This window comes from Perna viridis, chromosome 3, assembly GCF_037379345.1.
Source record: "Perna viridis isolate PV_CMFRI_1.1 ecotype Kerala chromosome 3, ASM3737934v1, whole genome shotgun sequence".
Taxonomy (NCBI): domain Eukaryota; kingdom Metazoa; phylum Mollusca; class Bivalvia; order Mytilida; family Mytilidae; genus Perna; species Perna viridis.
Genome location: NC_142447.1, coordinates 38,627,266 through 38,641,166, shown reverse-complemented (window position 1 = coordinate 38,641,166; position 13,901 = coordinate 38,627,266). Strand labels below are relative to the sequence as shown.

General features: G+C 34.7%; 1 protein-coding gene across 4 annotated transcripts; it reads right to left on the bottom strand.

The window, feature by feature from the left end:
• Positions 1 to 350: 350 nt before the first annotated feature.
• LOC148622175 (uncharacterized) lies at positions 351 to 11,921 on the bottom strand. Of its 4 annotated transcripts, none has more exons than XM_088571796.1 (4): positions 11,822 to 11,921; positions 7,886 to 7,956; positions 1,211 to 7,581; positions 351 to 797 (listed from the first exon to the last, which is right to left on the bottom strand). In XM_088571796.1, the coding sequence occupies exons 3-4, from the start codon at positions 7,461 to 7,463 to the stop codon at positions 394 to 396; spliced, it is 6,657 nt and encodes a 2,218-aa protein (XP_088427922.1). In that variant the 5' UTR covers positions 7,464 to 7,581; positions 7,886 to 7,956; positions 11,822 to 11,921; the 3' UTR covers positions 351 to 393. The 4 variants fall into 4 exon arrangements, with proteins under 4 accessions (XP_088427922.1, XP_088427919.1, XP_088427920.1 ...); XM_088571793.1 differs by having other exon boundaries at positions 1,211 to 7,482; XM_088571794.1 differs by having other exon boundaries at positions 11,793 to 11,843.
• Between the last annotated feature and the right edge of the window lie 1,980 nt (positions 11,922 to 13,901).

The window sequence follows — 13,901 nt, the reverse complement described above, 5'->3', positions numbered from 1 at the left end:
TAAAATTATATTTAAAAATGTGACTCTCGATACATGTTAGAACCATACATGTGAAAAGTCCTGACATTTTTTTCTCTCCCAAAAAGTATGAATTTGAGACAAGCCTGCTAGTAGTGTGTTCTAAACGTATAAAGCGTATTTAAGCAATATGCGTAATTTTAAAATCACGAGTAAACACAAAATATATAATTGATAAAATGACTAACTAATTATACAGCACAAACTAATAATTAATAGTAATTTGTTATAATCTACAATAAAGTATCATATTCTGTCACCGCCTCTCCCCCGCCTTCCTCCTCGATGTCTGCCACGCCCACTTTGGTAACTATCGCCATTTTCTTTACCAGTTTTCTTTTCTTTTTTTTTTTGTCTTGGGCCTCTTCATTGGCATTAGCGTTTTTTTGCATGTCTTGGTTTTATATCATCGCTACCTCGCCCTTTTCCTCTGCCTCGACCCCCACGTTTTATCCCTCGTAGCTTGGAATTTTCATTTTGTTTTACATTCTTCCCAATAGCACCTTCAATAGGAGCACGATTATGTAAGGCATCATGGTGCTTTCTATTTGGAGTTTCTGTTTTCGGCAATGGACTGTTTCGCGGCCAGAATTCAATAGCACCTTCAATAGGAGCACGATTATGTAAGGCATCATGGTGCTTTCTATTTGGAGTTTCTGTTTTCGGCAATGGACTGTTTCGCGGCCAGAATTTTGGATTAAATATCGGACTAGCTTCTAATGAATTCAAATGTCCACACACCAAACACACTCTATTAAGAACTGTGCATTTTATGTGCCCTAAATGAAATAAGAAGATAACGACAATAGTTACCTTTAAAGTTCTAAAAATTGATTCAGAATACATTACATACATTTTAGAAAAGAAAAATGGTATCCTTCAATAATATAAGGTTTGGTTCTGTGCTAAGTCTAGTAAGTTCACCGCATGAACGCATTTAGATTTGTTTGGTGAATGTCGTTACCCAACATTCATTTATCGGCCCAGTTCATCAAACAGCTATCTGAAGGTTTAACTTTATAGTTAAATTTCACCTTAAAAAGGAAATAACATCATTAGACATAATAATGTATTTTTTTTTCAATAATTAACTTAAATGAGGTAAATAGTGTGTTTAAGTTTTTCGCAGGTATTTAAGTTCCCTTAATATTTGTCATACTATTCCAGAGCGATTGAGCAGAATACCTCTTACCTTTACAACAAACTTCCCAGTCAGTGTAATGAACTCCAACAATTACTTGTGGTGTCGGATACTTATAAGCTTCTACCATGTGAACGTAATCTTCCATTGCTGCAACAATTGGTTTTATCAAGTTTTCGATGACGTTATATTGTCGCGTACCAATTTGATCAAATGCCGTTTCGAAAATGTTCTCTGCAGTATCAAGTATTGAGTCGATTGAATTTTCTTGGTCAGAGACTTGCCATTCAACTTCAAAGGTCTTCTTGAACAACCTAGGTTCTGACATAACAAGACAATACACCCAGTTGATATGTAGACGGAAAATATTGTCAGATAAACGCAACATGTCTCTATAACCAAGGGGTGGCTTAGTAGTTTTAATGTCATGCGAAACCGCATTTAATTGTTCTTCCATCCACTGTAATTGATTAAAAATCTCATTGTCTTGCTGAAGGTGTTGGGTGATTTGGATAAAAGTTGAGCATGCCTCTTCATACATTTCGCATTTCTTTACAAAATCGGTATCGCACGTTGGAAATGTTTTTGAACATATTTTCATTCGACGAATTTCCTTTTTTATAAGTTCGAGCTGCAATTTTTGTCTTTTAAATGTCTTATTATATCTGGGGTGATAGTATATCACTGTACAGCATTTTGGACACTTGAAAACTAATCCCCTTTTCTCAGCACAGTTCTCTATTAATGTGTCAATCGTTGTGACGTTAAATGAATGTCCACATTCAATGAATGTTATAGTTTTCTCGGTTGCTCTTGAATCAAAATGGAAAGACTCGGGCTGACATTTATAACACATCGTTGGACATGGCTCCCCACAATATCCTGGACAAACATGGCCACATTTCAGCGTTACTAAACAGCTGTCATTACACGGGGGTCGGTTACAGTCTTCATGACATAGTCTTGTACATTTATAATGCTCGCAACTCCAGAAGCACTTTTTCTTACACGGTGTACAGGGATCTATACATGCCTTTTTACATTTTACATGCACACATGCAAAGGAGCATGTCTTATTACAGGGTTTACACTCCATACATTTTGCACTCTCACACTGATGCCCACAGATCAACTCTTTGTCACAATTGCTAGTACAGGGTCTGTGATTGTTTCTTTTGCGACAATCTTGACATTTACCGGGACATAAGTGTCCACAATTCAAAGGCTCTTGGCACTTTTCTTTGCAACTTTTATTCCCTGGTATCCCACACATTCTTCTATCGAGGTGTCCACAAGGAAATTTAGATTCAATAACTTCTCTACAAGCTGGTATTTTTATGGCGTTGTTCTTTATTGGACAAAGAACGCTAACGGAATGTCCGCAATCTGGGTGTGTTATTTCTACTTTTTCTTTGCATTGAATATCTTTGGTATCAGTAGCTTTTTGATAGCATTTAACGATTGCTTTATGACCACACATTTCTAGTGAAACGTATACATCTTTCGTGCACTGTACTTCTCCTGGATCTCTGAAACATTCTGTTTTTACCTCATGACCACATGCAGGTAACACCTTAGAAACCATTTTCCTACATTTAGTTGTATTTGGTTCTGTACAACATTCCATATCTTGCAAATGGCCACACGCTTCAATACATTTCTTGACAATTCTATAGCACTTGAAATTGTTGACATCAGATAAACAAGGTACCAATACTGTGTGTTTACATTTCTCTAAAACCGTTGCTATTTTTTCTTGGCAGTTGCACGGATCAGGGTAATGACAAGGTTTCTTACATACATGACCATTTATGCAACATTCATTACATGCACTTGTGCATTTGACTAAATTGTTTTGGTAGCAGTTGATGGTAGTGGAATGTTTGCATTCAAAACGTTTTTCAATTTTCTTCATGCATCTTTCAAAACCAGCGTCCTTATGGCATTCAATTTCAACATCATGGCCACAGTTAGGAATAGTCTTTGTTACCATATGCAGGCATACATTTTTTTCTGAACTATTGACATCTGAACATATTCTTTTGAATTCATGTCCACAGCCAGGTCTATTATCTACGATTAACTCTTTACAGAGACTGAACTTCAAGACGTCCTTATCAGAACACAACCTTTCGTACGTATGACCGCATGACATCAATTTCTCGGATAAAACCATTTGGCATTTAATTTTGACTTCATATGAGTTATCAAAGCATTGTCTCTGGTATTCATGTCCACAATCGGATCTTTGTTTTACAATTTTAACATTACATTCATTTCGTTCTTCAAACGATTTGTCGAAACATGCTCTCTCAACTGTATGATCACACGTTGATCGCTTTTCTCGTACCAGTTCCTTACATTTCGTATTCTTTTCGAACGATTTGTCATGACATTTACGTGAAAATTCGTGGCCACATTCTTTCCTAGTTTCCCTTACTGTCACCAAACACTTGTACTTAATATAGTCTACATTGCATTTTAAATTACATGTATGTTCGCAAGGGAGTAACCTATCGACAATAACCATACAAATAGTTTTTGACGGGTCTTCTGAACATTCCATCGTTAATTTATGTCCACAGCTCAATGTTTTTTCGACTTGAGTCCTGCATTTTTTATTGGCGAAATTAGTGTTACATGGCAGGTTTACTGTGTGTCCACATTTCAATGTTCGTAACGTTCTTTCTGTACAGTCACAATCTTCTTTGAAATGACACTGTTGTTTACACACATGACCTTCTTCGCATCTTTTGTTGCACTGTTTTTTGCAAATATAGTTTTTGTGATTAAATGGGTGACATTTAAAGCGACACTGATGGCCGCATTCTAATATATATTCACACATTCTATTACACCCGCCATCTGGAACTTTCTTGAAATTCGCTGGCAGTTCAGCTAGTACACCTTGTTCGTCTGGGTGGTTTTGACAATACAATGGCAACGCCCTTCCAATCAATGGACGTGAAAAGTTGGGTTTTTTATTTTCTGAGTTTTGAAGCTTGTTGAGAACAATTCGCCAATGTTTAGAGTATTTTGCTAAAGTGGTACCATTTCCTATAATAAACATACCCTTCTTTGCCCTTGATAAAGCTACACATATTCTATTTTTTCGGTTCAAAAACCCAATTTCTCCATTTTCATTACTTCGAACAAGCGATAAAAGAATAATTTCATTTTCCTCACCTTGGTAATTGTCCAATACACATATGTTTACTCCTTCAAATTCTTTTCTTGGCATTTTGTCTTTCAGGCAAAATAACTGTCCAGAATACGCGGCTATTATTGTAATATCAGACCCTTTGTAACCCTGTTTAATTAGATACGAACACAGTTCTTTAAGATATTCTGCTTCATGTTCGTTAGAAAAACTTCTGCCATCATCATTGAATTTCTCTTTGTGAGTGTGAGTTATGAAGAAGAGACTATTGCTCACTCCTTTAATTGGTTCGTATTCTTTTACATTTTCGTTGTCGATCAAAACTGGGTATATATGGCGAACTAGTTCGGAAATCTCCGGACGCATTCGATGTTGACGCTGCAAACAGTGATAGCTCATATCATTTTTAACCATTCTTTCGAACAGAGAAAGCGAAAGATTGTAATCGCGAGCTAACTCATATACTGCCGGTTTGGGCTCTAGTTGACAGTGATCACCTATAAGAATTAGATGTTGACATTTTTTATTAATGGCAGTAATAATATGAGCTTCTGGAACCTCAGCTGCCTCCTCAATAATGGTGATTAAAGGTCCTACTTTATTTAGGGACTCACTGTACCTTGCTGTAGCTGTTGTTGTCATAGCTATCACTCCGGAGTTCTGAATGATAGATTCATCAAGCTCCATGGCAGCTTTCTTGTAGTCATCAAAAATTTCATTAAAGCGTTTTTCGTGCTCACGAAGTGTTTGATGCAGTATTCGCAAGTACTGTATAACCAAAGATCGGTATAGCTTCCAACGCTCTCCGATCGTGATTTTCCACAAGTTGGTTATTTTTTCCACTTCAGCTGTATCAAAGTTGGGTCCGTAGTGAAGTTCCTTGCACGACTTAACTTTCTCCAATCTAAGAAGGGATAAACATTTTTTTTCTGGCCTAGGCTTCTTATCCATAAGTTTGTTTAATTGCCTATCTAGGTCTCTAGCATTTTTCAATACCGTGTCAGACAAATTTATATCATCATCGGCGTCGACCTCTAAGTACCTTTCATTATAGGCATGTTCTGCTTCTGTTACAACTTTAATCGATTCGTCAGCACTCTTGTTGACAACGATTTCCGTCAGTTGTTTCTGGATGTCTTCTGTAGACGACTCATTCTGATACTGTTTTTCCACTTCTTTATACCAAGATTTTTCAAGAGTATGAAGCCACTGGAACCAAGCATGATTCGGGTTGTCACCAAACTGTCTTCTATGGTTTTCAGTCATCACTTCCTTTAGTGAATCATAACTAAGAACTATGTTCATACTGTGAATAGCTTCAATTCTCTGTCGAATTAATTTAATATCTCTTTTCGCATTATTTGCTTCTTCAATCACACCCCTTCGTCGAGCAAAATGGTGTAATTTTCTTCTGACATTGTGTATTGACATCTGAGAAACCTTTTCGCTCTTACTTCTACTTCCGAATCGGACGACATTTGGATATTGTCCGTCATACAATGACGGCATAAAGTCAATTATACCTTCTACAAACTGATCTAGAGCATGATTTGTGTAACAAACGACTAACATCACGGGTTTCCTCATCATTTTTTCTCGAAAGTCTTCACTTGGAGTTTTCCATTTACTGCAATTGTGTAATAACGCTTTTGCTATTTGCAAACCAAGATATGTTTTCCCACAACCAGGAGGTCCTTGAATGAGAACAAATTCTTTAGTAAGAGCTGATATAAAAGCTTTCCTTTGAGATTCATCCAGGTTCAAATCTGTGCAAGATGGCCATGAATTGCAACAAATGTCGACTTCCAATTTGTTCAGATTTTCTTTGGAAGTCTGCTTGTTTCTTATCTCTGTAAACGTTATTTCTGTCCGATGTTTGATAGGACCTAAATCATAATTGCAAGATTCGGGAATATAAGCTGGCAAATCTACATGTTTTTGACAAAATGCTATGTATTTCTGAAAAAGAAATGAGTCTTCTCTTTTTGTCTGCAGGGCTTTTAAAACATACTTATAAGCTTCGAAATAGGCCGAAGTTGTTTCAATCATTATCCCTTTATCTTGTTTTGGCAGTTCTTTGTTATTAAAAGGATTATATATCTGTGCTGCAAAACAGCCTTTTTTCTCTAATTCTTTCCTATCACTTTCGGCTACGATGGCCAGAAAGAACGTTTTAAATCTATCAAAAGAAAGGAGCAGTAAAGATCCATATATTAGTCTCGATGATTTAAACCAGTTTATTCTTTTACAGTGTTCTGTGTCCAATTTTATTTCGAATACTTCACCAGCATCTACAAGAGTTTTCCTGCCTTTTGTGCAGACATCACGGTAAATTAGACCATTTTCTAGTCTGAACCTTTTAGTTTTCTTATCTTTTTGTAGAAACTCATCAACAGCCTCTCTCAAGGGACGAAAACAATCTTCCCTGTACAGTCTAAACTGTACATCAAGATAATGATCCAGATGTTTGTACTCTCCAACGATTTTGTTTTTTCGGAGAAAGACTGGTGGTTGTAAAAGATCCTTTGATGATGGAACCACGGGTAACTCTCGGAAGTCTTCTGCAGGTATGTAATCATCTTCTTTGTCAGATTTCCTTTTCTGTTTCTTTTTTGTACTTTCCGCAGATATTGACTTAATGTCACTGGAAAGTTTCTTTAAATGATCTGACAGATTACATTGTATATCAGTATCATCAGATTCAGATACTTGTTCTTTCAGAAACTCAATCAAACCTACGATATTGGTTGCAATGCAGATATGAGGCATTCTTTCATAAAGCTCTTTTAAAATGACAGTAAAGTCTTTCAGAAGACAAACAAAACTATGGACATATTTGTTTGTACATGTTACACCGACTATAGCTCTGAGACCCTTCGAACCCATGATGGGTGATTCTGACAGTGATAGTAAGACCCGGTTCATATTTTCTCTGTTACTTCGAAGACTACAACATCTAGCAACCAAGTGTAACAGAATTGACACTGAATTATCGGAGATATTACCATCCTTTATCTGATTGAGAACGTGGTTATTTGATTTCACAAGACATTCAAGAATTTCTTCCTTTTGACTGTTTTGATTTTTGTACAGCCTTAGTAACTCCTCTTCAAGTTCTGCTTTGCCAAGGTATTTCGGCTTCATCGTGTCTGATGTAGGGTACCTTAAACGTAATAAACGTATGCTTTCGTATTTTGCCAACAAAAATATGCGTTCATTTGTTCATGAATTCATTGAAGATACAGGGTCATTTTTCGACAATCTACAATTTAGATGAAACTAGAAAAAGATGCAAGTCGTGTTATATATATGTAAGATATCAAAGACTTTGACTTATTTGATGGTTAAAGACTACTTGCATCACGTCAAAGGTTGAAATATTGTACACTATTGAAGTTGTCATAACATTTCCGTTCAAATAATTTAAAAACCAAGATGTGAATTAGATGAACAAATTTGGAAGAGTGACCATCGGCATGTTTTTTGGCAAATATGCCGCTAAATGTAAAACATCATCATTGCAATAAATGTATTCAATGTATATAAACGATTAGTACTGTAACTACCAATTGCCTCTAAGGCATTGTCTTGTCTTCTGCTTCAAATTTTTCTTTGGTGGACTTCTCTGTCGTTCCTTCTGAAATTAAGAACCAAGTGATATGTTAGTCTGTTAAATGTGACTATTATCTAAGAATAAATGTTTTCTTCTATTCATCGTTGTGTAACTTAACTCTCAACACTTATAGTCTTTCTTCAACTATTGAAATAAATAAATCAAATTAAAGTAACAACATTTAGAAGTCATAACTGTGAATGTGTTTTCACAGATGATAAAAATATACTGTAGCGGTTTAATGTTTGGGGTTGCTAATATTCTCGCATTCTGTCAAGTTAGCATAATCACGGGTATCAATTTTCGCAATTTTCAAAAATGACAAGTGTTTCAAAGTATTTAAAACACATTTTGTGGATACTTCCTTTCCCACTTATCTGTCAATCGCGAAAATAACGAAAATTCATACGTTACAGCACTTGTTATATTAAATGCTTATTAATGGAACACGATGACGTGTTTAATTTTGTTAACAGAAGACTACACAATTTACATACGCACTAATATGAGTAAGGCGCGGACTACTACCGAGGATCGCACTTATACACTTTTCTTACATTTGTCAAGGGATTGAAAGAGGGACGGTGGCTGAAAGATGCGAAGTAGGATAGGTTTACGGTTGTCCATTTTTACTCGGAAGTCACGTGACTTCTGAGTCTTCAAACCATCTGATGTCAATCAAAACGACTTCCGGTTGATATACGCCTTCAGAGTACTTCCACCGCGAAAGAGATAAGGCGGATGGGTATTAAAATGAATCAAACTGATTATTGCGTATAAATGCATTGCCTGTTTTTTTTTTTTTTACAGTATTCGATTATATTTTACACGATTCACTGTCAAATACATATATAGAAGTGTGAACTATATTTTATGAATGCCTTTGATATTCATCAATGGATTCCACGTGATTGGCTACGTTTAAAACTAAAAAAAAGGTTGCCAATATTACACATTGTGAAACAAAATGAAAACGAAATGAAACGAGACAAAAAAAAAAAGAGAAAACAAAATTGAAATTGAAATTTTAAATCATCAGATTTGTGTTGATGTGTAGTTCTATTAGTGGTGAAAGCGCTGATCCCATTGTAAATAATTAATCTTTTTTGGAAATAAAGAAAAAAACAAATTACCATCAGCGGATTTTAAAGTTTTTAAAATACCTATAAATGTCTTATGACTTCCGAGATTCAACGCCATCGGCGCTTTGATTTTTAAAAATAATTTAGCGTACCGGATCTAGTTACTGTAAATAATTGTTTTTGTTATTTTTTCTTGGTTATTGAATTGCATTTTCTAATTTTTAAATCAATTTAAAGGCTACTTTCACTTTGATTTACTTCCCTGACCCATTTCTGTGGGCCTGTCTGATACCTATTCCGGTTTGACTGAACGCTTATCATTAGCCTCGCTTGAAATGCTCGGTATAACACCAACAAAACATCAAAATGACAATAGAATCATTTAGTGATAACCTATGGAAGTTAAATCAAAGTAGGCATGAACCGAGTCAATTCATATCGAATGAAAATTAATGTTTTTAAAAAAACCGTTTTAGATGATTTATAGAAAAAAAAAAACGACGACAGAGGGAAAATTCTGACAATGTACAAGTAAGAAAATATATGCTGTCTGATATAAAAACATAAATTGATTGCGCATCCATGGTCTCTGTCTTTTCAGAAAGTCAATCATAGCGATGAATGAATAACAAGAAATTATTATATAGATATCAGTGTTTTATCGAATGTTCCCAGTGTAACAAATTTCAATAATTCACACTGTGAAATAAATTCGGTAATTTCACTCTCGCACTTTCTCCCGCCAAAACGTCACGACTTAGATAGCAATCCGCCAATCACAGAGTTTTAAAATTCATATTGAAAATATCGATAAATAAGAAAGAAAATCTATATAATAAATAGGATAATCAATTGGTTATCGTGAATAACCAAAACAGTATCACTCGTGCCAAGAATGCTTAAGGATTGAACTCAGATCTAAAAATAAATGAAAAACAACATTTTTAGTTATTTTGAAATTTAAAAGCCATCTTTTTAAAAAGTAAGCAATACATGATGGGTTTATTGATTGATTGAGACAGAAGAGGTGGAATTTTAGATTGACCAACAAGAAGTGGAATTGTTAAGTGAAAAAATATAAACGTTTGTTGGATGTTTCCTTTGATATTTGCATATCAATGATAATTTTTCAGGTTGAGACCAACAAATTATGCTATGGCTCCGATTCTAAAAAAAAGAGGAGTGATTATGCCACACAAATACCAAATATAAAATCTTTAACGGCAAAGTATTGGTATTGATGCATTGTGACAGAAAACCGTAACTTGATTGCGAAATGCTCCCAATTTCTCAACGTTAAACCAAATCGCAAATAACAGCAAACACACAGACACTAACCCAAAATACAACCATATACTTGAGTTGTGCTATGACAGACTAGTCCAAAATCCAAACAGAGACAGTCATCCTATGAATCAGCGACCCATCTAAAAAGTTATATCGACTCTGAATCTTTTAATTATGTACATTTCCGTCATTCATTTTCTGCTTATTACCATATTCACATGAGACCAACATTCGAAAAAAATTTCGTGAATAAATGAGTGTTATTACGCGACGTTATCCGATTGTCAAAAACACCGTCTGAGAATTTCGAAATGCCTGTCAGCAGCGAAGCAATTACTTTACACTTTAAGCTATACACAAAATGACATACTGTTCTAAATACCTGTTTTTGATCTATTATTAATCAATAAATATGCATTTATTGTCCTTAGGTAAGGTTGTTACCTTAAGTCATCGTATTTTGAAATACTATTGTATTGTCGATGTAATTCGTAGGTTTATAAAAATAATAATAATAATATAGGTAATGAAAAAGAATATTAGGTTAGATTTAAATAATTTGCGGTTAATTTGCGGTTAATTCTTTCTATGAAAAAACAATATTTAAAATTTCTTTCATTTATTGGATAAATGAGGAAAAGACACCGGTTCTCTGTATATGTGTTACAGTCTGATCCTCAGACATCAATAACGACCCTTTAAATTTCGTATGCCTAAAAATCCTCGATCCATATAAACGGAACAGACAAGCTTACTTCCGGGTCAATATGGTAATAGGATGTGATCGGCAAAACCCATATGGTATTTTCTATTTTGAGCATTTTTGATTCAGAATAAAGTCAACATTTCAGTCACTTGATTGATTGATTGGTGGTTAACGCTCAAGGAGCAGTTTTTCAGCTATATCCGGGCGATAAATATGAAACGGATGATAAAATGAATATGAATGATAATGAAATGTAAAATGAGATGGGACACAAGGATAATAGGGTCGACGAGTTTCGATTGCCACTTGAAATTGGGAGAGGTAGGTAGGGAACGGTCGGACAATTTAGCCTCCTTTAGCGAAACCGATGCTTCTTCCCCTGTCGAATACTACAGCAGGGTTCTTAAACGCGCAAGGAACGTGGCATTTTCCCAACTCTATACCACTTTGGTTTGCTGTCAGGATTACCGTATTAATTATGGCCTGACAACCCCAGCATATAGCAGGCCTGGGGTGCCCCCATTCCACCACCTGGGACACACAACCTAGTTTCTCTGTGCAAAGCACACTAGCCTCCGGCATGGGTTCTATTTAGTTGCCTTTTACGACAAGCTGAGCGTTGCTGCATACTTATTATTTTACACCCAGACCTGCACGAGGCTGGACAGTTTAAAGATATCTGCATCAATTTTACAAATTTGATATGTAAGCTTAAATGAAGAAATCAACGATATTAAAATATAAAATCAATTCAAGAGAAAATAAGTCCAAATAGACTGACATACCTATAATTTCCGTCTACACGGTTACTTACAGTTTCTATGCTTCTGAATAACAAAATAGCATTTTATCATATATAGTACTTATGTAATCAGTTGGATGTATTCCAAGTCGTTTTCAGAAAACCTTCTGTGTGTAAAATCTATTTTTAGCTTTGACTGTGATAAAGCAATTTACGGGAATTCTAAAATGAAAGTGAAGTATTTTTCAAGTTTTAAATAACAAGTTTTAATAATGCTCAATCAAAGCGCTTACCAAAAAGAGAAAAGAAAGCATTTTGGTATGTTCATAATGTTTAACCAGACTAAGTCGTCCTTTTCAGCAATCAGAAAATTATGAATTTGCAGCACTCAACATATAGAGACTTTATCAATGTGCACTTCTTGTTCTGTGCTAAATGGGGAATTCAAATTATGGAACAAGCGAAGGGGACTGAATACTGTTTAGAAGTTTAAAAAAAAATATATAATTTTTTTTCAAGTTTCTTTTCTATTTGAACACAAATCACCTTCACAAGCATGTTACTATATTCTATAAAATTCATTCCAAAACTTATACAGTATCTGTTAGCTAATCAAAATTTAATTTTTCACTCAGCTATTAATTTTGCCAGATGGTCGATTATTTTAAACAGAAGGAAACATTTACTTCCCATAATTTACGCGTACATTTTACATGTACATTGAAATTGAATGTGATTAATGAAGGCTAAAAACCACTAATTCCACTTCCCATAGGCTTCTATGCTAATTTCACAATATTCAATGGCTTCTCTGGACTTTACCTTAACTTTAACCTGCAGAGGACTATATATCAGCATGATTCTACATATGTCAGCTCACAATCTTCAGAATGGCATGTGGGGTTAGCAGACTTGCAGTGCAGTACTGGTCACCGGAAGTGAAGGGTCTATAAATAGCATGGGAAATCCCAGTGTTTTCACAAGATAGGGGTATATTTAAAAATCATTATGGAGATTAGGCTTCACATCACAAGAAGCAAAATGCACCTATAAAATGTACAGAAATGTTTTTCCTTTCAGAAACTGTTTAAATTTTTTAAATAAGATGAGAACTTTTTTCACAGCACTATGAGGAACAGGGATAATTTCTGCGTAGGACTATTTTTGCGTATGTTCCATATGCTCATTGGTTGAATTGGTGGTCTGTAACCTAAAGAGGCACTTTTTGTCTTAGAAAAAATAAATAACTATACAGGTATCTTCCTATACACATCCTGAATGCATTTGCAAAGTTTCAGTGAAATGTGACAAGCACTTTTTTAAATATTTGATTTTTAAATATAGGGTAACCAAGTTGTTCGAGCAAAAAAGTGACAATATTCTACCATACTTAAATGCATTAAATATTTGCAAAGAACTTTTTCTGACTTTTCAAATAAAAAATATCAATCACAACTTGTTTTGTAACAATATTAATGAAGAGATAGTTTTAAAAGTAATCATTTTCTGAGAAATTGGTCTATTTTTAAAAATTTATTTCTGACATGCCTCCCCCTTTTTCTTGATCACATGTCAAAAATCCTAAATCTTTAAATTTTCACAAAAGGTGATATCTTTGGCTTTAAATTTGTAAATACAGTGTTTTCACATTAAAACATGACCAGTAAAGGGCACCTAAAGCAAAAAAAAGTACTCAAAAATAGATTTTCCATGTTGCCATAGGGGAATGCTTATATGGCCTTAACCGCAGTAATGAAAGTGAGTTTTTCCTCATTTCTAACCTAATTTTTGCTCAAATCTACACAAAACTTGATTTCAAGTGCTTATTACCACCATAATTAGGTAAATATAGCCCTCAAAGTTTAATATTTGATATTTTTACTAAATTTTCTACACTTTTTACAAGATAGGACATAAAAATCAGCCAAAAAGACCAATTTTCCATAATTTGGACCTATAACTTAAAAAAATGCATATTTTGAAGGATTTTTGTAGTGTATTCCTCTCATGGCAAAGTTAACAAGATCTTCAAGTAGTTTAAAGCTATTTCAAGAAACTTTTCATTTTGCCATGGCTTCAGCTTAAGGCTAAAAACCACTAATTCACTTCCCATAGGCTTCTATGCTAATTTCACAATATTCAATGGCTTCTC